Source organism: Monodelphis domestica, chromosome 3 (genome assembly GCF_027887165.1).
Source record: "Monodelphis domestica isolate mMonDom1 chromosome 3, mMonDom1.pri, whole genome shotgun sequence".
Taxonomy (NCBI): Eukaryota; Metazoa; Chordata; class Mammalia; order Didelphimorphia; family Didelphidae; genus Monodelphis; species Monodelphis domestica.
The window spans coordinates 177,707,085-177,733,473 of record NC_077229.1 but is presented as its reverse complement, the minus strand read 5'-3'; the positions used below and the strand labels follow the sequence as shown (position 1 = coordinate 177,733,473).

Here is a 26,389-nt window from a genome sequence, read left to right as displayed (position 1 = left end):
GTTTTTTGACGGCTAAGATCTGAACTATGGTTATCCAATTCTGAATGGGTAGAGGCTTTTAACTCGTTCATGGCAGTGTAATTTCTGAATTGGTTAGGACTATTACTAAAGTTGTTTTAGCTTTTTTAGTACTCCAAAAGGAATATAATATTCTACTGCCAAGTTAGAACAAATCCACTCAGCAAGCTCAGTTCAACTTTGCCTTTAGTGTTTTCCCGGGGATTTTTCTGTGCTCTTCGGTGGTGTCATGATGCCTCCGTTGCACACTGGTGACAATTGTCCCACCTTTGTGAAAGCTGACACATAATTGACTTCCTCCTGTACAGAGATGCAAAGATGTATTATCAACACAAACCATTTTTAGCAATAGAATTGTCAAATTTTCTGTTTCAATCATTGGCCCATTACAGTTCTATTTGGTCAAGCCCTAGTTCCTTGGCTTTTATGTTCAGCTCTCTTGTTAAAAGCTTTCAAGAATGTATCAAGTATTCCTTCTGTTCATAATTGTCCTTGCTGGCTTTTATAATTAATTGTATAATGATAATTAATTGTAAAATCCTGAGATACCCTGGATAGAAGGCAGGTCAAATTAAATTAAGTATATCATTAGATTTATTTTTAAATAATGACATTATTAGTGTGGTACATTGACTAGCTCAACATCCTATTTCCCTAGCCATGTCAAATTTATTAAAAAATGTAGTCCAAAAGTATTAATTTTCATTTTCAGTGGTGCCAAGATAAAAAGCTAGATGAATAGCAGTATTGTTAGTTTAATACATCATCCAAAATAATTTAAATTACTATTATCTTTTCAAATCCCAAAGAAAATAGTCATACCAGCATAGCCAAATAATTTGTGTGTGTCTGGATATTATGTCTATCTTCTACAGAAATCTTCTTAAAAATCTTCAGTTTCACCGGAGGTCCACCCTTCACTACTCTGGCAAAAGGTACCATCCATTCTACACATTCTGAAATGTTGTCCCAGTCTAAACCTGTGGAGCAAAAGGAAAATGTATAGTTCACATATAGATCAACATTTTTGTCTTTAAAATTTTGCTTTGCCTCCATCTTCTAGAATTTAAGATAAGAAATTTTTTCTCTTCTTTATTTGATCCCCAAGTTTTATGTCTTTATCTCACTTTAAAAAGAAGTTTACTTTTAAGATTTGGAAAGAAAAGATGCTGTTTATTAATCTTGCCCGTTTAGGCCAGTATCTAAATGAGTTGGGTTTTTAGTGACTTTAGAGGTAGCTTATTTGATGTTTAGATTTTAGTAATGGTTATTGATCTTTTTCTGTATCCTAAATCCGTGGTGGTGAATTTATGACGTGTGTCAGCACTGACACATAGCCATTTGATGACACATATGCTGAGAAGGACGAATATCGTGAAATTATGGGGGTTTTTCTCGAAGTGACACACCATCTGAGTTATGCTCAGCTTTTTTGGTGAATTTTGACACACCAAGCTCAAAAGTTTGCCCATCACTGTTCTAGATAATACACTAATTTCATCCACCATGTCAAGATTCAGTCTAATTAGGGTTAAAACCAACTAAAGACAACTGGCTATAGTTTTCAAGTAGCAAGCCAAGTTTTCAGTATAATACACAAATAAACTTTTTATATCTGTGTCTTGTTCAGAACAATAAATTCTTATTCACTTCCTAGTAAAACTACACACAGAGGAGTGTTATAGCAGTTAAACATCTTAGTGTAAACCAGTGACTGCTTACTTAGTCCATTCGTAATGAATAGATTTTCCATTTAACCTAAAACTTTCTTTTATATGTGGATTTTTAAGTAAAAATAAAGGAAACAGCATCCAGGAAAAGGATGCATAGAATTAGAGTTTAAGATACCAGTTTAAAAAAATCTCTACTTTTGTGTGACCATGAACAAGTCGCTATATTTCTTAGGCCTTCATTTCCTCCTTCTGACTAGAAGCTCTAAATTTATTATTTCATGATCAGAAGATTAGGAAATTCCACTCAAGTCAAAAGAACTAAAAAATAGTCCCTCAACAATTAGAGTTTAGGTTAAATTTTTAAAATTTAGTAGCATTAGTTACTGTAGCAAATGAACAAGAAATCAAGTAGGAGAGTATCTTACCTGACGCTTTCTTAACAACTTCAATGGAGGTAAAATGGCATAAAGCCGCCGCTGCCAATATTCTATACTGGAATTCTAATGAGTCAATAGAGAGAATACACAGGTCCAGGAGCTGTCCAAGGAAAAACAACTAATTATCATTTTGGGAACTGAAGATTATGTATCCTTATGAATGTTGTAACGGTATTTTTCAAGAATTGGCAGAAATGTCCTACCTCCTAACCTTGTACTCCTGTCAAAGCACTTGGATTTGGTATTTGTCAGTGAGTGGTATACATATGACTTTATATCATAGCTAATTTTAAAAAAATAGATCTTATCTCAGTAAGAATATAACTTTAGGTAATGTTATACATTACCTTGGGCTCTCAAAGCTGGCAAGCATGGTTGCATGTTCTTGAAGGGCTTATCAATATGGAAAGTCTACAGAAGTACAATTGTGGTGGCAAACTATTTCTAGTAAACTAGGCTAGCTGTGTTTTACAAGGTTCTCATCATAACTAATGAAAACTGTTTTAAGGTATAGTGTGGTAGGGCATATGGAGTTACATATACCCAAAAAGTCACAGATCTTACAGGATGTTGAAGTGCCATATAAATTTGTTTATAAGTTAAGAGTTACATTTCAACAGAATATAATCAGAGTTGCTACTTAATTGCTTTTTAGCTCACTTGATTTTTTCCCCTCTTTTAACTCCAAAAAGTATTCCACTGTAATTTGGTTCTTTTGGGGGGGAAATATGTTTATGAGAGTTTTAAAAGCAGTTTTATTTTGGTTCAAGCACAATGATCTCTGATGTCTTCTAGAAACCTAAGTAGGGAAAACTAATGAGTTTTTTTTCTTTGTGGAATCTACTCATACTTCATAGCCATTTATACTATATTGTATTCAAGGTAAAAAGAAAACATAGGTAATAATGCTGATATAAATCAATTAAAAACTTTTTTAATACCTGGGCTATTTGAACAAACTTTTCCTGGGAATACTGAGGTAGGAGTACTTTAGGAACATCTTTTAGAGCATCGACTTGGAGAAAGACATTCAACCAGGCAATAACTGTTACTGGACACAGCTCCCACTTTAAAGCCTGTTAACAGAAATTCAAAGTTATTTGTTACAACAAAGAATTCATATTATTGGGTCTTTCAAAAGGCTATTATATATCATCTAGTTAATTTCTTTCTTTTTAAGATGAGGAAACTACCTAGTAAATAACTGGGGGAAAGTTGGTTTCCATAATTTCAAGTTTTTCCACATTATAATCCCTCTAATATATTGTAAAAACAGAAATATAAAATACGTAAAAAAGATCTATTTAAGTTGATTTCTTGACAGAAGTTAAGTTTCTATTATCTGACATCCAGGTTGCCTAAAGTGTGTTGATCTATGGATTCTTTGAAATATTTATTATCATCTCTGGTTTTGGAAAATCAGAATTTAAATAGCCAAAACAACCACTGCCTAGTCCTATTTATACTGAAACTCCTAGATCCTGCTGCTTTTTCTCGCTTCTCCATTTTTTTCTTGACTTTAATTTAACTTGCCTCACCATTTAAAATACTCTTAATGACAGTTCTGAATTAGCCATTATGTGGTCAACGATTACTCATTCATGTTTGACATGCATTACATTGCTTTACAAAGTTGAGACTAAATACAGTTCTTGGTTTCTTTAGATTTACAATCTAATAAACAGGTCAGTTCTGTGTGATATCCAAGGTGAAAGAAAAGTCATTAACAAACAGGGCTAGATTATGAAAATGAACTAGCATAATAATATAATTGACTGATTCAAATTGGTAGAGAGCCTGGCCTGGGAAATGTGTTCAAATCTCAGACACAGACTCACACAAATATCAGACACTAACTAGCTTAACCCCAAATGCCTAGCCTTGACTTCTCTTCTACCTTGGAACCAGTACTTGGTATTGATTTCTAGATGGAAGGTAAGGGGTTTTCTGGGAGGAAAAAATAATGAAAATTGATCTTAATTACCTTTAATATAATGAGTTCCATCCCTAGGATATCATCTTCACTGCAAGCACCATCAGTAACATAAGCAAATTCTTGTAATTTAGGAGCATAGATTTCCTTTATAAAGAAGAAATTTTGTGTTTTAAATAAGATCTCATAGTGAGAGAACATTTAAGTATCAACTGTGCACTGAGTTATATCAACCTTATAAATCTTCACATTTATTGAAGGCCTACAGAATGGGTGGTGGAAGTGGATGGAGAGATATTAAGATGAATAAGTAATTCTTGCTTTCATATCATTTTTGTATTTAATGCAGTGATGAGAGTTAAGATATAAGTAACTCCATGGAAAAATATTCATGTAACTATGTCTGAGGAATGATCTGGGAGTTTAGATCTTGGAGAAGGAAAAAGTAGTTTAGCAAGAGACTTGGGTTTTAAGTAAACCCCGTGCTTTATTGAGAAGGAATGAATAGCATGAGCAAAAGGCAAGATTTTGAGAATACATCCTGGAATCCAGCATGCTGAACTATGATAAGATACATACTTTATTATGTAAAGGCAATGTCCCAGGGTTAAAGGTTTGAGACCAAATCATTTAGGATGCTAAATTCAGATGGAAGCAATTGTTCCTAGTTCCAGGAGTAATGGGGTAGACAGAAGTGTAATTTGTAAAGATAATCTTGGCACTAGTTCATATTGTGATTAAATTGCAGTTAAGACATAAACCACATAATAACAACATGTTATATTACTCAGGGGAAAGTAACAGTATTAAAAATGAAACAATATCTAAGCAGGGGGCCAGTACTTATGACCTTATGATTTCATGCAGATGTAAAATATAAGGGCAATATGGTGAACTAGATATCTAAACATAAGGATCTTCACAAATACTACACTTTCAATGGGATGTCAGTGATGGGATATGGCTCTGAAAGAATTCAAATTCAAATTCAAAAGGAATATTTAACAAATGCTAAAATGTCATCATATATTATGTTCATTAGCAGATCAACTAACCAGAGGGTGGTGAACAATAGGGTTAAGATTAATTGTAGTGGGAATATGCTAGAGTGAAGTAATGCTACCATCATCTAGGAGATGAATGAAATACAATATAGTATGGTAATGAGAGAGTTAAAAACTTTTAAAAAATCATTTGGAGCTCCTAATAAAAGCAGAATTGCTCAATTCTTCATTAGTCTTTGAGATAATTTGCTTCCCTACATCTTTTGAAGAATAAAGTCACTTTGGACAATTGTTATTCTAACAATAAGAAGAAATTGGTTGCCAACAAAAAAAAAAAAAGAGGGAAACCTTGAGAGGAAGTCACTACTCTGAGTTGGTGATAATCAAGGAAAGGAAAGCCAGTTACAGTCTGGCACATAGCCTTGTTTTTTTGAAGAACAACTTTCACAGAAAGGGTAGGCAGGATACAACACTCTAAAATAGTCTAGTAATGGAAGATAAGTTTGAAAAGCATTATAAAATGTACACTGGGCACAATTTAGTAATGATGAAAAATTTACTATTAAGACATTTTCTAACAACAGTGATATTTCTAACAACAGTGCCATTTCTGTAACAGTTAGCTTGTTGCATCTAAAATTTCTATTTCTCTAAAGTTATGATGGGGACAAATGCATTGATGCAAAATCACTATGAACTTTCCAAAGCAAAGGTGTGCTAAAAAGTACAAAAACATTTAATATTTTGTTCAAGTACATGGTGTTTAAAAATTGAAATGAAAAGTATTAGCTGGTTCTTCCATTAAAAACATATTTTAGAAATCATCACTTACCTCAAGTTTTGCAGCAATGAATAATGAGGTAATACCAATAAGCTGAAGCATATTTTTGTTTATATCCTTTTGTGTCAACATAAATCTATCAAAAAAATCTTGAGCAAGATAAAATGTTTCCCTGTGAAGTGTGTACACTTCACATACCTAAAAAAGAATTAAAACATTTTAAGTTATCCTTTCTTCAAAAAGCAAATTAAAAACAAATTCTAGACTTAATTTTTAAAAATTGCCCAAGGTAAAAATTTAAAAGTTGTTAGTTGCTGCTAGAATGGGTCGATTTATTCTTTTGTCCAGATCACCAAGAAGAGGTGACAATTTGCAAAACTACTTAAAAGTCCAATTTTACTTCCATATACTCTATAGAAAGTTATGAATATTTTAGTCAGCTCCCTCCAACAGTTGTCACAAATATGACAGAAAAAGGGGACCAGTCATATGAGCCCTTGTGAGCCACTGATATAATGTAGTCTTATAAGTACTTGGAGTGTGAGTTCTTATCCTGGGTCTATGGATAGATTTGGGGGATCTATGAACTTGGATGGGGGGAAAAAAACTAGTACTTCAGCACAACTGATTTTCTTTATAAAACTGTATTTTATTCATTTAAAAACATTCTTCCATGGAGTGCATATGCTTCACTAGACTGCCAAAAGTCTATTACACAAGGTTAAAACTGCTGCTAGGGAAAGGCCTTTAAGCATCTTTAGTGAGGTCCCTGTGAAGATTTAGGTTGGCAGAAATGAAGCAGTTTGTACCACCACTAGTCCTCTGATCTACAGATTTTGGAGTTTCTAAGGGACACCTCAGGCAATTGCTGGTTATTATGTCCACAACGTTCCCCTTTCTTTTAGACTTCTTCCCTAAGAGAACTCTCAAAACTAATCAGTTCATGTCTGAAAATGTATGTCTCATTCTGTATCTATAGTCTATCACCTCTGCTGAGCAGTAGATTTGTTTCAAAGATTTTTCTTTTACTCCCCTCTGGTATTTTATGGGGTATGCTGGTCATAGTCAACTATTGCTTAACTGTACAAGTGGCTCTCAAAACTAAAGTGATTATGCTAATATGGATAGACTTACAATTTTTGTCTTGCTGGAGAGGGAGAAGGGATTGCTTGGGTGTTGAGGGGCAAGGTCAAAGGGATATTTTCATAGTGTGTTCTTACATGAAATCCAGAAGGGTTTAAAAAAAACTAAACCAAAAAACATCGTTGCTCTACCCTTCAAGGATTTTCAGAACTCTAGCTATTCTGCCCTTTTTTGTCCAGAGACTAGTCTACCCTTTTCAAGGAACCTCACAACTCTGGACCTAAGTGGTTTAAGAGTCGCTGAATCAGACTTCAGCCCTCATCCACACATTGTATGGCAGGATTCCTTGGCACAGTTTAGGGATGCAGAAATTGCATCTGAAGTCTTCCTCTTTGGTTACTTCATTTTTATTTAAGGAAATTGAGGGCCCTGTTTAGTCATGTAGCTGCAACTTAGCTCCTTAATAGTGCAGAAAAAAATCTCACATTTCTTTACCACTTTAAGGTATTTAAGACATTTTCCTTATTGAACCCTTATAAAAGGAAGTAGAATATTATTTCCATTTCACAGATACATAAACTTATAGCCCAAGGTAGGTAAGTGACAGCTACCAAGTCATAAATATTTGCTTCATTTTAGTTCAGCTATCTTAAATTAAGTCTCTGGCAGTTGACATAAGGGCTGGTTTCAGATTTTATTCATGCCATCAATTGTAAATATATTAGATTATTATAAAAACCACTAGCCTAATTTCTGCTTTAAGACATGTGTATGAGCGTGGGACAATTTGACTTGACAAGTTTTAGAAATGAAGAAAAAATAGTTGACGACATACCTCTAAAAGCCAGTCTAGAAGTATTGATCTCATCTGTGGTTCTAAGTCAGAATGTAGCATTTCAAAATGTTTATCATGAACATATTTGGTCTCCTTTTTTAACATATTAAACCAGACATCCTTAGAACATCCCCAACTATGTGAGAGAAAAAGAATATTATGTAGAATTTGTTGGGCAAAAGTGTACTTTGTTTCTATTGAGGGATCTATTAAGGTATATGGCTATTCTGCATTTAAATTCAAACTGCATAGGATGGGCTGGTACCCTGCACACAGCATAGGAATTACGGGTACATGAATAAACAGTTCCTTCCCACCCTTTAAGATTTTACAGACTAGGGGGCAGCTGGGTAGCTCAGTGGATTGAGAGCCAGGCCTAGAGACTGGAGGTCCTAGGTTCAAATCTGGCCTCAGACACTTCCCAGCTGTGTGACCCTGGGCAAGTCACTTGACCCCCATTGCCTAGCCCTTACCACTCTTTCTGCCTTGGAGCCAATACACAGTAAGGGTTTTTAAAAAAATAAAAAATTAAAAAAAAGATTTTACAGACTAAGAGGGAGTCACCACATGTGTATACATTAGTACAAATAAACTGATGAGAAGGAACCCAAATAGCTTCAGGAAGATTTGACAGAGAAAATGTGAGTATTTAGGAAAGGGTGTGGAAGTACATCGTGGTAGATGTCATTAAAAAGGTAAAAATATAAGCTTAGTGTTTGAGAAAAGTTTGACAGAGATATACAGTATGTGAAAGTAATCTGAAATAAGCCAGGAGGCTGAAACTTGCATAGCAGCATGCCACAATAAGGTTTTTTTTAAACCCATACCTTCCATCTTGGAATCAATACTGTGCATTGACTCCAAGGCAGAAGAGTGGTAAGAACTAGGCAATGGGGGTTAAGTGACTTGCCCAGGGTCACACAGCTAGGAAGTGTCTGAGGCCAGATTTGAATCTTGAAGGCCTCTTGTCTCTAGGCCTGGCTCTTGACCCACTGAGCTACCCAGCTCCCCCCAATAAGGATTCTTAAAAAATTGTTATCCAAAAAGCTCCACAAAGGCTCATATCCATAGAGTCATTCACACTCATCCCTATCCAACCCATGGGCAGAATATTCCTATTTCTACACTTCAGCAACTGCTACCCTTATCCCCCTTCCACTATATTATATTGCACTAATCTTCTTATGCTTCTTTGCTTCAAGTCTCTTCCCCAGTACAGTCTGTCCTTCACTCAACTGCCAAAGTGATTTTTCTCATGTCCCAGTGTGACTATATCACCTGCCCCCACTTAATCTCCAATGACTTATTACCCCTAAACTCAAATATAAAATCCTATAGTCCTTAAGTCTTATAAAACCTTGTCCCTTCCCACCTTTCTACTCTTGTACTTAACTCCCTTCCACTTAAGTCTATCAGCCAATAACACTGGTTCCTTGAATGCTTCCCTCCTTCTGCTCCCCAGTTTTTCTGGCATCCCTCAACTCATTTCAAATCCCACCTTCTTTAAGAAGCCTTTCCTGGTCTTTAGCTGCTAATATTTTCCCTCTAAAATTATTTTCCATTTACATTAGATATACATTGCTTATATATTGCATGTACATAATTACTTGCAAGCTCATTAAATTATAATTTGCAATTCTCTCATTACAATGAGTTTATTGAGGATGAAACATGGTTTTTCTCTTTTTTTAAGGGCCTTACTTTCTGTCTTGGAATCAATACTGTGTATTGGTCTTAAGGCAGAAGAGTGGTAAGGTCTAGGCAATGGGGGTCAAGTGACTTGGCCAGGGTCACACAGCTATGAAGTGTTTGAGGTCAGATTTGAACCCAGGACCTTCTATCTCTGAGCCTGGCTCTCAATCCAATGAGCCACCCAGCTGCCCCCTCTTTCTTCATTTTCACAGCACTTGGCATAGTGCCTGGCACATAATAAGCAATAAATGCTTTTGACTAAAGAAGCCATAAAGGATTTGGAACATTGAACCAACATGATTATAAGACTTGGAGGTCAGGCCTCCATTGTATTGGATTATTTTGACAACTGTATGAAGAGCAGAAGAGAGGCAACTAGAGATAATGGGTTCAGTTAGAATGTTTTTACAGTCAAAGGGGATTTTTGATTCCTGACAGTAGTTTGAACCTCTTAAAAGTGCCATAATTGCAGTATTCATTCTAATAATAATAGTCTTCTAAAAGTTTTCTTATCTCTTTACATGCTTTTGATTTTTATAACAATCTTTTGAAATAAGTGCTACAGGTTTTCTAATTTTTTTTCAGGGCAGAAGAGTGGTAAGGGCAAGGCATTTGGGGTTAAGTGACGCCCAGGGTACCACAGCTAGGAAGTGTCTAAGTCAGATTTGTACTTAGGACCTACTGTCTCTATGCACTGTGCCATTTAGCTGCCCCTTTTTAAAATCTCTCCTAAACAGATTTAGAAATTAGGGCTGAGAAGTTATGACTTGCCTAGGATCATTCATATAACCAATTTTCTTAGCCAGAATTGAAATGTGAATGTTCTTGACTCTAAGTTCATTATCACATCTTTTATGCCACTGGGAAGCATTAATAAATAATGAGAGTAATTTTTTTTTTAAACCCTTACCTTCCGTGTTGGAGTCAATACTGTGTATTGGCTCCAAGGCAAAAGAGTGGTAAGGGCTAGGCAATGGGGGTCAAGTGACTTGCCCAGGGTCACACAGCTAGGAAGTGTCTGAGGCCAGATTTGAACCTAGGACCTCCCATCTCTCGGCCTGACTCTTAATCCACTGAACTACCCAGCTGCCCCCAGAGTAATTTTTTAAACATATACATACAATTGTTTTAATTGAAGAATATTTGCCTTTAAGTTTTAGGTTGGCCTTTCAGGAAAGCAGCAAAATAATAATTCAGACACAACACTAAATTAAATCAGCTATAGTTTGGGTTTTCCATATATTTTAGAAAAACTGAAAACAACTTACCTTAGGTCAGGCAGAGGTGAAGGATTTATGAAAAGGTTTTTAAACCTGTAGTTAGTAAACCTGGAGAAGTCACTGGTGACAGTTTCTTTGTGTGGGGTTTCAATAATAATGCAAGGAGTGATGCCCCCAGATAACACAGGTGGCCAACAATTCTATCATTAAAAAGAGAAAGTTTTAGTTTTCTTGTTGATGACATTTTATTCAATAGTAAAAGATGGCTACTGTCTTGATAATTTTTACAAAATTTGTGATTCTAAAAACAATTTTTTCTTAAAACAATTGTAAGTACATAGCAATTTGATTTTTAGCAACCAAATATTTAACACAAGTTATACAAATTATACATTTAGTTTGTAAGAACATAAACAAAATATGGCGAAAGGACCAAATTTTTGCAACTAGTAAAAACCTAAAGCAAAAAATAAGGGTTGAAAATGGAGTCACCACGGAGCTAAATTCAATGGAAACAGGTAGTGGGGGGAGGGAGCATGGGAAATGTATAGTTTTAGAATACCAAATTTCTAGACTTCAAAAAATTTACATTTTCCTCACCAAAGAGCAACATGGTTGCCTTTTGAAAATAAAGGTTTCAGGTTTTACTTAAAACTGCCCCATGAATCACTTTAGCCTTTTTAAATTGGGAAACTAAAAACACTGAAAAGGACTAAGGGAAATTTTCTAAAAGAATGGGTTCAAGGGAGAAGAGTAGTAAAAGTAGTAAAAGGCTTGGCTCCAGGGTCCCCTTCATGGCAATGTATAGATAGGAGAATGGATAGTAAGGTTCCAGTAAGAGAGACTAGGCTTCTGGATGTTGGACCCCACTAGCAGGCTACCCAGGTTGTAGTTAACAGAACACTCTTACAGTCAAGAAGTGAACAAAGAGCAGTATATCCGAAAGGATTAGGCGGGCCCTGGACTAGCCAGGCCACTCCAAGGGGGAGGGATTTATAAAGAGGAACCAGCTGCTAGAAGACTGACTTACTCTGTACCCTGCAGTTGTAACAGGCTCATATACCCTAAATCACCCAGACTCCAGGCTGAACCTCTAGGCTGCATTTCAAGGTAAAAATGTCACATGGACCTTTTCTATTGTGAAGCAACTGCTTGGAAAACTTCCACCTCTATCTACCCTTAAGAGGCTTTCACCAATCCATCCTATTCCACCCAGTCTTGCCTTACCCTAATTTCATATTGCTGTCTCTTGGCTCCAGTCTCCTCTTTTCTTTTCTTTACATCCTAGAAATTAAGAAACAACCAAAGATAAACTTAAGTCCCAAAACACTATTAGCAAGTGATCTTGTTATCTTTCTGAGCTTCTCTACTCACCTGAGTCGTTTTCCTTTTTTTGGCTTGAAGGAATTGAGTTTCCTGAGGAGAATCTGTTTGACTAGTTTGGGGCTGCTGTTTAGCTTGCAAACGGCTACTACAAACGGGGAACAAAAAGAAGGGAAAAGAATTTAAAAAGAGATCTGCTGTGACTGGACAAACTCTGATATAGACAACACAAAATTTTACCTTCGTCTTGACATTTTTTTCTTTGGATTCTTCAAAAGTTCTGGAGAAGGAAGGGGAAAAACAGTAAACCACATGTTCAGATATGTGTTCCATAAACCAAAGTAAACTGGGAAGATGGCCAGTCATTTTGGTTAGCCCTACACTATTCATTCTAGACTTTCCAAATTTATGGAGATGAGCAATGTTTTGTTTTTTTACCCACCATCAAGTGAAGTACTCCTAATATGCACACTGGGACAAAAAGTCAAATATCTATATGCAGCATCCCACAGAGAGGCCCAAAGCAAATTACCCCAGTCAGATTTCGCCTCTGCACGACCCCCACTCCCATGCCGGTGGGGAGGTATGAGCACTTCGGCCCTCTGTCCCTCCCTGGAGGCAGAAGCCTGAACTCCATGCTCCCCTGGCTCTTTAGAAGGGGGCGCTTGGGACCCTGGCCCAACTGCATCAGGACTGGGGGCGGGGGAAAGGTGGAGAGCCAAAATGCTGGGGAAGCCGGTTCCGCGCCAATTTGGAGAGCGGCAGTGGCGGGGAAGCCGGAGAGGGAGGGAACTGAGTCAGGTCGTGTCCTTTAGCCTCCACTCTTCCTCCTCACTTCCCTCCTTCCCCGCCCGCGGCCAGGGAGAGGGCGGCCAGACTTCCCCCTCCCGAACCCCTGCTTGGGGAAGGAGGGGAGTAAGAATGGGGCATTTTCAAACGAGAAGAGGTTCCCCAGACCAAAGGGGGCAAATCTCACCCTGCCCGCCCCTTCCCCCATCCTGATCCTAAAGCAGGGAAGGGGCCCTATCCCCTCTTAAGTTGACACCCTCTTGGCTCCCGGCTCTTACGGGCTCTCCACGGCGCTCAGCCAGCCCGCCCTCAGGCAACAGGGTCCTGGGGGGACGCCAAGATCATGACACACAGCTGTCCCACTCAGGCTGAACCCTCCAGAGTCTCCTTTCCCCGGCCCGAGCTCCCGCCGGCGGGAAGGGGCCAGACCAGATAGAATGGATGAGCTCCGCCCAGCGGGGCTTCCCAGGTCCCCAGCCCCCATTACCTGCTCCACCATCAGCCCCGATGCAGATCTGCTCTCAGCTGGCGCCGGCGCCAACCCTATATATACCTCGGGGCCAGCACCGCCCCGTACGCATGCGCCTAAGACTGACACCTCTGGACAGCGCCTGCTCCCCTCCCCCGCCTCGGCCCGCGCCGCTCGCCAGCCCCGCCCGCCCCGCCCAGCGCGCGAGCGTCCTCCGGCGCGAGCCCCAACTCAACCGGCGCGAGCCCCACCTGGCTCCCGCCTCGCCCGGTCCTCTTCCCCTTCACGAAGGGCGACGGTAGACGCGGGTTGCCAAGGCCAGACCAGAGTTTCTGGGGTGAGCTGAGGAGCTGAGGCGGAGCCTCCTTTTTCATTCCTCCTCTCCGGCCCCGGCATCTCCCGCCAGGACTCTCCTCCCGCCTCTTGGCCCGCGAGGACGCGGCCTGACCCGAGGGTGTGGCAACTGTAAGGAGGGTCCACAGAGTAAGGGGAAGAAGTGGGTATGCTGGTCGAAGAGGGGACACCCGTCAAACCCAGGAGGTGAGACGCTGGGGCCATACGGGCGGCAGCACCAGAGGAGAAGCTGGTGGTGGCGGCGACCAGAGGCAACTTCTTCCTTCCCCTCCCGGCACAGCGCTGGCTCCGCCTCTTCAGGGAAGGGGGCGGGGCAAGTATCGCAGCTCTAGCCAATAGGAAGCGAGAAAGGCACTACAACGTGGAGCTGCCGCAAAATGTAAACAGTGCCCGGGCCCTTGTCTGAGCCCAGCCAGTAGGCTTGTCAGCCAGTAGGCTTGTCAGCCCCTAGCGGCTGCTCCTTATCTTAGTCTCTGGGCGTGAAGGAGACTGGCAGGAAGGCAGACCTGGCCATAAACGTTGCCCTTTGCCCCCGCCCGCGGACTCGGGTATGTATCTCCCCATTTTCCGCCTCTGTTCTGAGTCTTCGTCTCTCCTTCAATTCCCCGGAGGCCTGTGGCTGTCTGTGCGCGCTCCGCGGTGTCCTCTCCGTGCCGCCTCTTCCAGCTCCCCTAAGATTCCATGCTTGCCTGTGAAACCCCACTTTAGTCGGCGGGACGTTCGGGAGAGGGTAGGAGTGAGGATTAGCCTTCTGCTGCTCACCAAGGGGAAAGAGCTGGGCCACGTGTAGTGCCCACCCCCCTCCTCCGGTCCCGCCACCGCGCTGTGAGCCCGCCCTGCTGCTTCCCGCGTGAGCCCTTCCGCGGGCGGGAGCCACCGGAGGCTCTGCAGGGGAGCCCGCCCAGACCCTTCCATATCTATGAAAGACGAGTGGTACCCACCCTGCTCCCTCTTTATCCTTTAACTTCCGCGGCTTGACCGCCACTCCTCACTCTACATTCACTTAGCAATGTGGGACAGTTCCTAGAGACACGTCGACTTTCAGTTTCCTTTGACTGGAGGAAGCTGTAGCTAAGCGCGAGCCCTAGGCGCATGGGCCCAGCCTCTGACCGGAGGATCGGGGAGGAGGGTTCTTTCCCTAGAGGAGCTCCTGCTGGGACTGGGGGTGGGGGGCGGGGCGGCGTGGACCGTAGTTTGAAGCGGGAAGCGCCGACCCTCAGCGCCCTCGGTCATCTGGCTACCCGCAGCCCCTGAAATCGGCTCCGACCGCGTGGAAGAGCCAGCTGCATTTGTTCTGGATGCCGTTCTCTGATGTCGGGCGGGGCTTCCTTCCTAGGGAGGGGTGAACGGTATACTGGCTGTATCCGAGGGTGCATCGAATAAGGGGTGAGGGAGAACGGAGTGTAGGAGAAGCATCCAGAAGTCTTTGTGAATTGATCACTATGAAAACCTACCCACTATGAACAAAATATACAGGAAATCAGACGGCTCAGAGACCGTTTATTATTTAGAACGAATAAACGAGCACTTAACCAATTACCAAATTGTAAAAGGGGCACTTTAATTTAAAATATGAACATGTTATATGTACACAGACTGGCAGTAAATGAGATCTTCAAAATACTAATAAGACCCCTTTTTAAAGGAAATTGGAGTCATTTCTGCCATGTTGGAAAGAGGAGAGGCAGAGTAGCATTGTGTTCTAAGAAAATATACTGGTAAGTATATTTTATTTGTGTATACACGTATTATGTATGTTTATTTACATAGACATAGATGCACATTTTTTTGGTTATTGCATTTTAAACAAATACCCAGATTAGTGTAGCAGTTAAGTGAAGTTTTTCCCTTTAAGGGAAAGTAGAGTCTCTTCTGCCATATTGGAAAGAGAGAATGTGTATTAAGAGACTATATACCTATATGCATATTTTATAGGCATATGTGAATATTTTACACATGCATGCATTGTATACATGTGTTTATATATTCATGTATAGGCATCCATCCTATTCTTAGGACCACCTTTTTGGGGAAATTGAAGTCATTTCTGCCCTTTTAGGGGAAAAAAAAAGAGACCGAGTACCACTGGATAGTGAGAAAATATACATGGAAGTGTCTTTTATATGTTTATGTATTATAGGTGGTTTGTATATACATACCATGTACTTATGTACATGTGTGTTTTATGTAAATATGCACATGTTTTGGTTGTATTAAATGTTAAAAGAATACCCAGATTAGGTTAGCAATAATGAGGTTTTCAGAATACTTTTAGGTAGGCTGATTGTTGGGTTACAGACATACAGTTCACTGGAGGCCCATACTCAATGCTTTTTTCAGCTTGCAAGATAAAGGAACATGGGAATAATGGAGACCTAGCCTTGGGTTCAAGTCATGCCTCTGACACATGATGTCTTTGTGATATTTATTCTCTCTTAATGTCCCCATGCAAATTTCTCTATGAATTTTGTTTGTCAATGAAATCAGAGGTTGGGGCCAAAAAAATGATCTATTAAAGCTTGTAGGCTTCGCTGGAGGCACTTTTAAAAAGTAAGATTAACTCCAGAGTAGAAATGACTGATCTCACCTCTGCCAAAGTTTTATCACAACATCTTGGCATACATCTATTGTTACATCTATTGTTGTTTGTCCAAGAAGAGGACTTCATGGGGCAACATCTTGATTTGTGAATGAATTGGATTTAAGTGAGGCCGAATTGTGCAAAGTTGTGAGCCTCGTTCTCTTTTTGAATTAAGAAAAAAAACAAATAGGGTGGGAAAATTGTGTTATCAGAATAACTTTGGTTGCCATGGCAATCCTAGAAATATTTGTATATTTTTTTCTTATGTGGGATTCAGTCTCTGAAAAAGGACAAGTTAGATGGAGAAGACAAATATGAAGCTTTAACTAGAGTGAATGTTCTCAGCCAGGTAATTCATATAAATATTTATTATTAACATGTTAAACAGTTGGAAAAGTTTAGAAAAAAAATTGGTCCCAGCCTTGTGAAATTTGCAAACCTGTTCTTACCTAATGGTTAGGGAAATATGGGTACAAAACCTTAAAGAGTTATTAAAAATACAAATGACAAGGAGAGGAAATTTAATTTAGTAATTGGAAAATTTATAAGATTTGTTAAACTATAGTGGTTTCTATTGATCATAGTTTTATAGCTATTTAATTTTGTGGTAGGTTCTACATAACAATGGATATAGTCAGTCAATAAACATTTATTATATGCCATCTGGGGTGTACCAGGTGTTTGGGGAAGACTGGGACCTCTGCTGTAAGGATTTGCTGAGCCCTTTTCCAGGGTACTTTTCTTCTTTTGTGTCTACCTGCCACCTAGCTCTCACCTGTGGCTCCAAGAAGATGGTGTAGCACAGCAACCACACCCCAGTAAAGCCATCTCAGCAGATGGGCTAAACCAGGTTGAGAATAACTGACAGTCCTCAAACCCATTGGTGAGTTAGGGGAGTATCTACCCTGAGACAGGTGAAAGAGAACAATTTGTTCCAGCAGCCATGGAGGCTGCTCTGTGGGACATTTAGAGCTTGTATAGTATTCATATTTTTTACCCAACAAAGATTATGAAGCCGTTTCTCCAAGAATAACATTGTTTATTAACATATGTATGTGTCTGCTAACAAAGAAAGGCTTTCTCAGGGACTTATGAGTAATTGAATCCTGTCTCTTGTTTATAAAGAAAATTGGGTCCTCTTTATGACTGACCTAACAACTCCACCTTAGGACCTCCTCTACTAGTCTCCATGGGAGGATATTTTGAGAGTTTAGGTAGGCTTAGAGACTTCAACTTCTCCCTCATTACTTCATCACAGGAGAGTTGAGACTTTGATTGGGAAGATGCCAACACAGTTTGCCACATGGCTAGACTACTTTAACGCAACTCATTCTTTTTTTTTTTTAAACCCTTACCTTGTGTCTTAGAATCAATACTAAGTATTGTTTCCAAGGCAGAAGAGCAAAAAGAGATAGACAGTTGGGGTTAAGTGACTTGTCCAGGGTCACACAGCTAGGGAATGTCTGAGGTCAAATTTGAATCCAGGCCCTCCTGTCTCTAGGCCTGGCTTTCTATCTGCTGGGGTGGGTGCTGGGGGAAAGGATACTCTTTTAACTGGATCAGGGTTTACCATGACTGTCCTTAATCCTTTTCTTTTAACAAAAGAAGAGGTCCTGCCCAGTTTCCTAGCCTAGGTAGAAGCTGGAGGTCTGGAATTTTGCATGAAGTTTAATTTGTGTGTGTGTGTGTGTGTGTGTGTGTGTGTGTAATAAAGGGAAAGGTTTTTCACAAAAATATCACTATTCAGTATCCTTTTTCCACACTTGTTTAAATGTCAAAGAAGCCAAGGTGATCCATCCAATGCATCCTAAGCCATCACAGTTATCTTGACTTTTGTCTAGCCACTAGATTTGCATAACACTGGAAGAGAAAATGAAGCCAACTGTGGAACTCTGCCTCACTTAAATCCAGTTAATGCCTGAGTCCAAAGACATCACCATGATGTCATTGGTCTTTGAGTATCAAAGACAACCACCAACCAACCCACCATTAACATGCCTCTTTAGATGCCAGGCCCTATGCTAAGGCCTGGGGATACAAAGAAAGATAAAGGGACAGCTCTACCCTTAGGAGACAATTTGCAAATAATTACTTACAAAAATACTTACTTACTTATATACAGGGTAAATTGGAAATCATTAACAGAGAGAGGATCCTAGAATTAAGGCAGATTGGGAAAGGCTTACTTTAGAAGGCAGAATTTTATCTAGGACTTAAAAGAATCGAGGAAATGGAGATGAGACAAGGCATTACAGGCATGGGGGACAGGCAGAGAACATGCCCAGAGTAGGAAGATGAGACAGTGCCACTGGTTTGCAGAGTACTTAGTATGGGGTGTTAGGTAGACGTTAGATAGAAGCCTAGAAAGTTAAGAGGGGGTAGAAGGAAGCAAGTGATGAAGAGCTTTGAATGACAAACAAAAGATTTTATATATGATCCTAGAGGTAACAGGAAGCCTCTGGAGTTTATTGAATAGGTCCAGGACATGGTCAGATCTTTGCTTTAGGAAAATCACTTTACCAGCTAAGTGGAAGATAGGCTGGAGTGAGGAGAGACTTGTGATAGGCAGACTAACCAGGAGCCTAAGCTTGAGCTGATGAGGGCCAGCACCAGAATGGTTACTGTCAAAGGAGAGAAGGGGCATATTACCAGAGATGTTAGAACTGTCAAGCTGACACACTTCGGGAACAAACTGGATATGGGTGACAGAGAGGTGAGAGGTGACACCTAAGGTATGAGCCTGGAGGACTAGGAAAAGGATAATCCCTTCCACAGTGGATGGGAGTTTGAGAGCAAAAAAAGCATAACACATTTAATATACATTTACTAAAAGAATTCATATACTGACGTATTCATATGAAGTTTTTCTTAGAATACTGAGGTAAGAGCATTAGGATCATTTTGAGACTATCTTGGAAAAAGACATTCGGCTAGGAGTTGACTATTATGTGACAAACCTCCTACATTAAAGCCAGCTAATAGATATTGAAATTTTACATTGATAACTACAATGTATAGATATATATTCATAGGTCATTCAAATCAGAAGAAACTTTGGAGCCAATGGATTATAATACTTTCATTTTCACTAAAAAGAGACTTGGGCTTAAAAGGGTGAAGTGGCTTTTTTTAGGTCACACACAAAGCTAGTAAAGAGCACAGCTGGAATTTGAACCCATATCCAGGGCTCTCTTCACTATGCCATATCTCTTCCCCTTTGTGGCAAGAACCAGTCTCTCTTGAGCTCATTGAATCAAAATATCCAACTATTTCCCTGACTTCCTGTTTATTAAAATGGTTTGTGACACAACCATGCTTTAAATCTTGTAATTTGTGGTTTTGAAAATGGATAGCTTTTAAGACTCAAAAGTCCCTCTCCTTCCTAGCTGCTCCTATCATACCCTTCTTATTCATGCCCAAGTTCATTGAATTTGTTTGTTCCCAGTTCTCCAAGTATTTCCTTGATTCCCTCTAGTCAGACTTGTTTATCATTCAAACTTTTTATAACAGTTTCAGTATCAGAGAAAAACTTAATGGTACTCCTAGGAGTATTTGATTGTTTGATTCATCAGCCATTCCTTTCTAGGGTGCCCTATTCTGCCATAGAGGAGCAAATGTGACCTAATAGGTATCACTGGGTCCTAATGAGATGAAACTTCTTCCTGAAATTTGGCTGTATATAGCTATCATTTATTTAGAAGAAATAAGATACATTACAAGGTTTGGGAAGGAGGAGGAGAGGCAGCGAACCATAACCAAATGTGTACTTGTGTAAAGAAATAGTGGAACCACAGGGAGAGAAATAAGGTGGAAAGCATCTGAGTGAAGATCAGCAGAAGAGAAATTGCAGTATTGTCTCTGGGGAATTCTGCAGGCTTTAGAGTCTAGGCAAACTTAAGCAGAGAAAGGGTCTAGAACCCCCTAAAGTAGTATACATAGACAGGAGACAAGGAAAAGATAAATATCTGTGTTGTTGGCTTAAAAAGAGGAGTCAGAAGATAATAATTAGAAGCATTTTTTGGAGTACATTTATTTTAAGTTAGCTAGGTGGCATAGTTGATAGAAAGCTGGGACCCTGCATAAGTCACTTGACCTCTGCCTCAATTTCCTCATCTATAAAATGGGGTAAATAGAAGAATCTACCTCCCAGAATTGCTGTGAAGATATTTGTATTTTATAAGCCATAAAATGCCATATAAATCCTAATCACTATTATTATTATATGCCAGACACTGTGCTAGGTACTAGAAATAGGGAAACAAAAATGCAATACACCTGGCTGTCAAGTAGCTTATAGTCTCCTGGATGTGAATTTCCTAAGGCTAGATACCAGGGGGAAATATCAAAGAAAGGTCTTTGCAAGATCAGATCGGCAAAATTGAATTCTGTTTAATTAATTTAATTAATTAATACCTCCTATGTGCAAGGCACTGTGATTAGCCCTACCTGGTGTACAAAGATGAGGAAAGAAGAGTTATATTAAGTGCATAAATACAGCAAATAAGAATCAGAAGAAATATTTTGCCAATGAGAAAATTGAGACTTTAAAAAGTTAAATAGCCTGTTTTTCTGCAGTCCATAACTTGTAAGTATTGGAGGCAGTATTTGGACCCAGGCCCACTATACTAGGCTCATCTCTTTTTCCTTTTCTCCATAGCCAGTCAATTGTCATGTCCTAGTCACCTCCCTTTACAACTTCCTTTATGTCCAACTCTAGCATCTATTCCTACTAATACCAAGGTTAGGCTAAGCCAATGTCCCAGAGCACCTAGATAATTGCAGTAGTTCCAAACGGGTCACATATCACCAGACTCTCACGTCCAGTCTTTGCCCTATGCACAATTGCCGTACTAACTTTCCTAAACCTTTTAGCATGTCATTTTCATATTCATTGTATTTCCTCTTCCTCATACCAGAATTCAAGGCCCCCCATGATCTGCCCCCCCCATGCCTTTATTTTTCCCCCATTTCTTCCCTAAAAGAACATAATGCCACAGACAAACTTGTCTGTTCACCATTCTATGAAAATGTGTTGGGTTTTTTTGTTGTTGTCATATCTTTGCTTGTATTGTTACCTCTGCCTACAGTGCACCCAATACATTTCCACCTGTCAAAAACCTCTTTTTAATAACTTGGTCAAATTGCAAAGCCCCATTAGTATGGCACTGTCTTCTCATTGGCAGAGATAAATGCCTGTCCCACTCGAGGAGTTAGGCAAGGTTGGAGAGTGTGGTACAGAGGAGAGCTCTTTGATTCCGCATTGACTACTAGATATTCTATATATGCTTTTTCTTATTTCTGTTTTGTTATTTGATTTGGATAAGTGAACTTTCTTGGCTAAAAAATAAAATAAAAATAAAAATTTGGTCAAAATCCCACCTTTTCCTTGAAACTTTTCTATAGCAATCATTGCCAATATCACTCATTTAGCATTTATGTACGAGTATACCCTACCTAACCATGTTATTAAATGAAACAATGTTAGAGGGGAAGTTAGTTCAGGTGATTGCCAACCACTTGATTCCAACCTCAAGACAAAGCAGGATTCATGTTAACATGGGATTTTGTTATAAGGTATTAATGACAGTTTTGCAAAATGATGTTGGCTAAAGCCAAATTACTTGTGTTTATATTTTATCTCTCTACCAATACTAAATTCCAGGACAGGAATATGTATCTTTTACATCTCTGAATCTCCTACAGTATTTAGCACAAGCTAGCATTGAGTAAATATTTGTGGATTATTAGATAAATGAATGGATGGACGAATACATGCTTTGAAGATCGTGTGGGTTTTCAAAAGAGAGCCTGGGGATGCAGGGAATCTCTAGAGGGTGGATTCAAAGTGGAGAAAAACCAGGTGACCCTATTAATTCTGACCCATGCCTTTGTTGTAATACTAGGGTGCTTTTTGGCAATCTTGAGTTTTTAGTATCCCAAATTCCAAATTTTCTATTTTTATTGTGATTCTTGTTGCTTTTCTGAAATTTTTGAAAAGCCAGATACATTATTGCTTATTTTTATGTTAATAGGCCCTGTCTTCTTGGAACTCATATATGCTTATATACTATTACATAAATACATAAATTAGGAATATTTCACTTCCTTTTAATTAAGTTTATAATGCAAAGGAAATGCTGTGACAACACTTTCATAATTAGTTTTGGTTTCTTGAGTTTATTTTTTCTTTCACTTTAGGTTCCTTAAATATTTTGGTTAGATAGACTTGAAGATGACAGCATAAAGGGGAGAGCATCTGTTAGAATTTCACCATCTTCTATAACATCTTCATATCTTCTTTCTGTCATCTTTTTTCTGACTTTCCTGGCTGGAAACTTGGTAGACCTTGAGGCCTCATTTTGTAGATATAAGTACTATGCTGCTAAAATGAAGGAAACTGAAATGTTTTTTTCTAAAGATGCAAGAAACAATGAACTTGAAACATTTTTTATCCCTATAAGCTTCAAAAGAGTTACAGAAATTTAGAATAGTTGTAATTGTAGCACTCTGTCAAGTCATATTATCTAGTGCTCTGTGAGCAATGGTAACTATAGAACAGCTCTCAGAGCCAAGATGACCTGAGTTCAAGTATCTCCTCTGACACATTGACTGTGTAACCCCAGGTAAGTCATTTAATCCCATAGTACTCTAGTAGGGCCACTGGTGTTAAATCCAAAGAAATCATACAGTCTCAGCAATATTGTAAAATGATTGAGGGTGAGACTCAGTCATTCTTAGCAATACAGTGATCTAAGACAATTATTTTCTTTTATATAATTATACTCTAATATATATACATATGTGTGTGTGTGTGTGTGTGTGTATATATATATATATATATATATATATATATATATATATATATATATATATATATATATATATATATATATATATATATATATCCTTACCTTCCTTTTCTGTCTTAGGATTCTAAGTGTTGGTTCAAGGCAGAAGAATAAGGGCTAGACAGTTGAGGTTAAGTGACTTGTCCAGGATCACACAGCTAGGAAGTATCTGAGGTCAGATTTGAAACCTCTTGACTCTAGGCTTGACACTATCTCCTGTGCTATCTGGCTGTCCTCTCTATTTTTTATGTGGAATGCCTAGTCCCAACTTTTGCAGGGAATAGATTCTTAATATGTTTAATTTAATTAAATAAGAAACCACTCTGTCCTTTTCTTAGTAGGATAAAACCCTCAGTTTCCCCTTTCTCCATGTACAAGAGTAAATAGATTAAACTTGGGCCTGAGAAAAAATATTTAGTTCATAGACTTCTAAGCACCTTTTTCAGTTTCTCAGAGACCTGTTTTGCTTCCTTGTTAATCTCCAACAATTTCTGGACAGCTGGGATTGCTAAATAGGCAATTTTTAGATATAATTAAGGTAAAACTTACCAGCTCATTTTTCTATCAATTATATAGCACTTTAAGATTGTCAAAGTTCTTTACATATGTTAACTGTGGATCCCCATAATGTGAGGTATGTACTATTATCTTCCCCATAAGGAAACTGAGACAGAGGTTAGTGACTTGCCCAGGGTCACACAACTAATGTCTGAAGCAACATTTGAACACAGGTATTTCTCATTCTAAGTCCTAGACTGTATCCATTGCACCACCTGGCTGCCTCAGCTAGAGATTGATTGTCCAACTCCTGACTGCCTTCCCTTAGAGACGTTGGTTTCTCCCACCCAAAGAATCAAAACCAAGTTAAGAACAAGTTATCAGTTATTCAGTAAACACCTATTAAAAACCTTCTCTGTGTCAGGCACTGTGCTAATGTTTGGAGATACGAAGAAAAGCAAAAGACCATCTTTGCCCTCCAGAAGCTCACCATCTAATGGGAGAGACAAAATACATAACAACCATCCAGTCACAACAATCCTTTCCTTACTCTCCTTAACTCCCCACAGCCCAGATGCATACCTCCACCTTCCACTGATCTCCCTGGAGGTGCCACATGTGAGGGGTGTCAGCACCAAGCCTGTGAAGACTTCTCCAGATAGAATGGGAGGAGAACTAATTGTTCTTGGAAGTGGAAGTATCTCTTCTAGAAGCCTTTCTCAAGGAATCTAGCTGCAAAAGACAGGAGAGATATGGAAGGATGGATGGATCAAGCAAGAGGGTTTAAGGATGGCAGAGCAATGAACATATTTGTAGGCAGTAACAAGGAGCTAGGAGATAGGGAGAGAGCCAAGATAAGTGCGAAAATGAAGGTGAGGGAAGAAAATCTCTCAGAAAAGATGGGATGCTATGGGATCACTTAAGGAGAAGTTCTCTAGTGTGAAGGCAGAAGTTGGGAAGTAAATAAAGATTGTGGGCCAGGTACTGAATTCATTTAAGGAAGAAAGGAGGAATGCCTTGGCGGTTGATAGATGACATCTACCAGAATTTTGACTGGGTTGTAGATATTTATTGAATGAACCTGATCAATGGTGGTAGGGCAGGGGTCAGCAAACTATAGCTGGTGGATATGTATGGGATGGGACATGAGAGAGGGGGTGCTTTGAGGGGAATGGGATCTCCCAATCCCATCAACTTATCAATATATATATGTGTATGTATGTGTATATTTATATATTAAACCCATATCTTTGTATTGGAATCAATACTCTGTATCAGTTTCAAGGCAGAAGAGTAGTAAGGGCTAGACAGTGGGGTTAAGTGACTTGCCCAGGGTCATACAGCTAGGAGGAGTCTGAGGCCAGATGTGAACCCAAGACCTCCCATCTTTAGGTCTGGCTCTCAGTGCACTGAGCTACCCAGCTGTCTCCCTTATGGCTCTCTCAATCTCTCCTCTTTTTTAATTTTTCAATATAATCCAACTAAAATAATTTTATTTTTTAAAATTTCCCTTTGAATTAATTGCTTTAACATGTAAAAATCAGTTATGGTAAAATGAATTGTAGAAGAAATAAATCAAATTCCTGCCTTTTTTTATTAGAGCCAGCTGAAGGCATTTTGCCACTTCTCATCCACCAAATAGAAAATCCTGTTAAATCTATTTTAGACTGTCATCAATATGTTCTCAGTCTCAAATGATATCTCCCAAAGAAAAACAAAATCCATGTTCTGAGTAATGAAGAAGTCAAGGACAAACTTCACATACAAAACAACACAAGGAGACTAAGGAGACTAAGGCAGTACTATTATCTTTTTAAACTCATCTCTTTAAAAAAAAAAACACTTCTCAAAAAGTATGAAAGGAAGAAAGAGAACTTCCCACACATGGCTTGATCCCATTGGAAATTGGTATGTGACCTATGGTTGAGTGGCTCTTGAATTTAAAAAGTGCCATAGAGAAAGAATCAATTTGATATAATGAAAAGAATACCATTATGGCAGAAGCCCTGGATTCAAGGACTAGATCTACCACCTACTATTTATGACCCTAGATAGATCACTTCAAATCTCTGAGTCATAGTTTCTTCCTTTGTTTGAAGAAAAAAAAGATTGGAATGTCTATCTCTCCCCTCCTCAATATAAATAGAAGGGATCCCTTTCCTTTCTCTCCTCCTTTTTTCCAGGGGTGGGGTGGGAGGGGTGGGTGGGGTTGCTTTGGGATACAAACCTAGTACTGGTATTGCTGGATTAGAGTGTTCACAATGGTATAGCCCTTAATGCATAGTTCCAAATTGCTCTCAGAATAGTGTCTCAATTTTCCCACATCCCCTTCAACATTTATCAATTCCTTTTGGTCTAACTCGCCAGTCTAATGGTACCTACCTCAGAGTTGTTTTAATTTGCATTTCTCTAATCATTAGAGATTTAGATTTTCATATGACTATATAAATAGCTTTAATTTCTTCATCTGAAAACTACCTATTTTTCCTTTGATTATCAATTGGGGAATAACTTGTATATTTTTCTCAGCTTTTCTACATCTGAAAAATGAGACCTTTATCAAAGACACATGTTCTAAAATGTTTTCAGCTTTCTGCTTTCCTTCTAATCTTGCTTGCATTGATTGTGTTTGCAAAACCTTCTTAATTTAATGTAATCAAAATTAGCCATTTTATATTTTCTAATGCTCTCTATCTCCTGTTTGGTCATAAATTCTTCTCTTTTCTATAGATCTGACAGGTCAACTATTCCATGCTCCTCTAATTTGCTTATGGATAACATCTTTTATGTTTAAACCAAGTAGCCATTTTGACAGTATCTTGGAATATTGTGGTAGATGTTGGTCTATGCT

At 39.0% G+C, this 26,389-nt stretch overlaps 1 protein-coding gene and 1 long non-coding RNA gene across 6 annotated transcripts in view; one reads left to right on the top strand and one right to left on the bottom strand.

Moving 5' to 3' along the window:
- Positions 1-81: 81 nt before the first annotated feature.
- CCNE2 (cyclin E2) lies at positions 82-13,815 on the bottom strand. Of its 3 annotated transcripts, none has more exons than XM_007488130.3 (12): positions 13,509-13,815; positions 12,240-12,279; positions 12,051-12,147; positions 11,904-11,960; positions 10,725-10,876; positions 7,765-7,900; positions 5,898-6,044; positions 4,113-4,208; positions 3,070-3,204; positions 2,117-2,228; positions 841-998; positions 82-318 (listed from the first exon to the last, which is right to left on the bottom strand). In XM_007488130.3, the coding sequence occupies exons 1-12, from the start codon at positions 13,813-13,815 to the stop codon at positions 205-207; spliced, it is 1,551 nt and encodes a 516-aa protein (XP_007488192.2). In that variant the 3' UTR covers positions 82-204. The 3 variants fall into 3 exon arrangements, with proteins under 3 accessions (XP_007488192.2, XP_001368893.1, XP_056679286.1); XM_001368856.5 differs by lacking the exon at positions 13,509-13,815 and adding an exon at positions 13,276-13,306; XM_056823308.1 differs by lacking the exon at positions 13,509-13,815 and adding an exon at positions 13,067-13,089.
- Positions 13,816-14,021: 206 nt separating this feature from the next.
- Positions 14,022-26,389, top strand: part of LOC103095290 (uncharacterized) — a 75,977-nt gene continuing 63,609 nt past the window's right edge. For 2 of the 3 annotated variants that reach the window (XR_001629074.2, XR_465228.2), the window contains exons 1-2: positions 14,029-14,159; positions 15,257-15,329. This is a non-coding gene — a long non-coding RNA (uncharacterized LOC103095290). Of the gene's footprint in view, positions 14,160-15,256; positions 15,330-26,389 lie in introns of all 3 variants that reach the window. The other variant, XR_008917564.1, reaches the window with a different exon arrangement.

Excerpts from the sequence above, each read along its gene's own strand:
- CCNE2 (XM_007488130.3), bottom strand. The coding sequence starts at position 13,815 with ATGGCCCCAGCGTCTCACCTCCTGGGTTTGACGGGTGTCCCCTCTTCG. Across the intron at positions 11,961-12,050 it reads AAAAAAGGAAAACGACTCAG|GATGTAAAGAAAAGAAAAGA; the intron begins GTGAGTAGAGAA and ends CTTAATTTCTAG. Across the intron at positions 3,205-4,112 it reads TGGAACTCATTATATTAAAG|GCTTTAAAGTGGGAGCTGTG; the intron begins GTAATTAAGATC and ends TTCTGTTAACAG.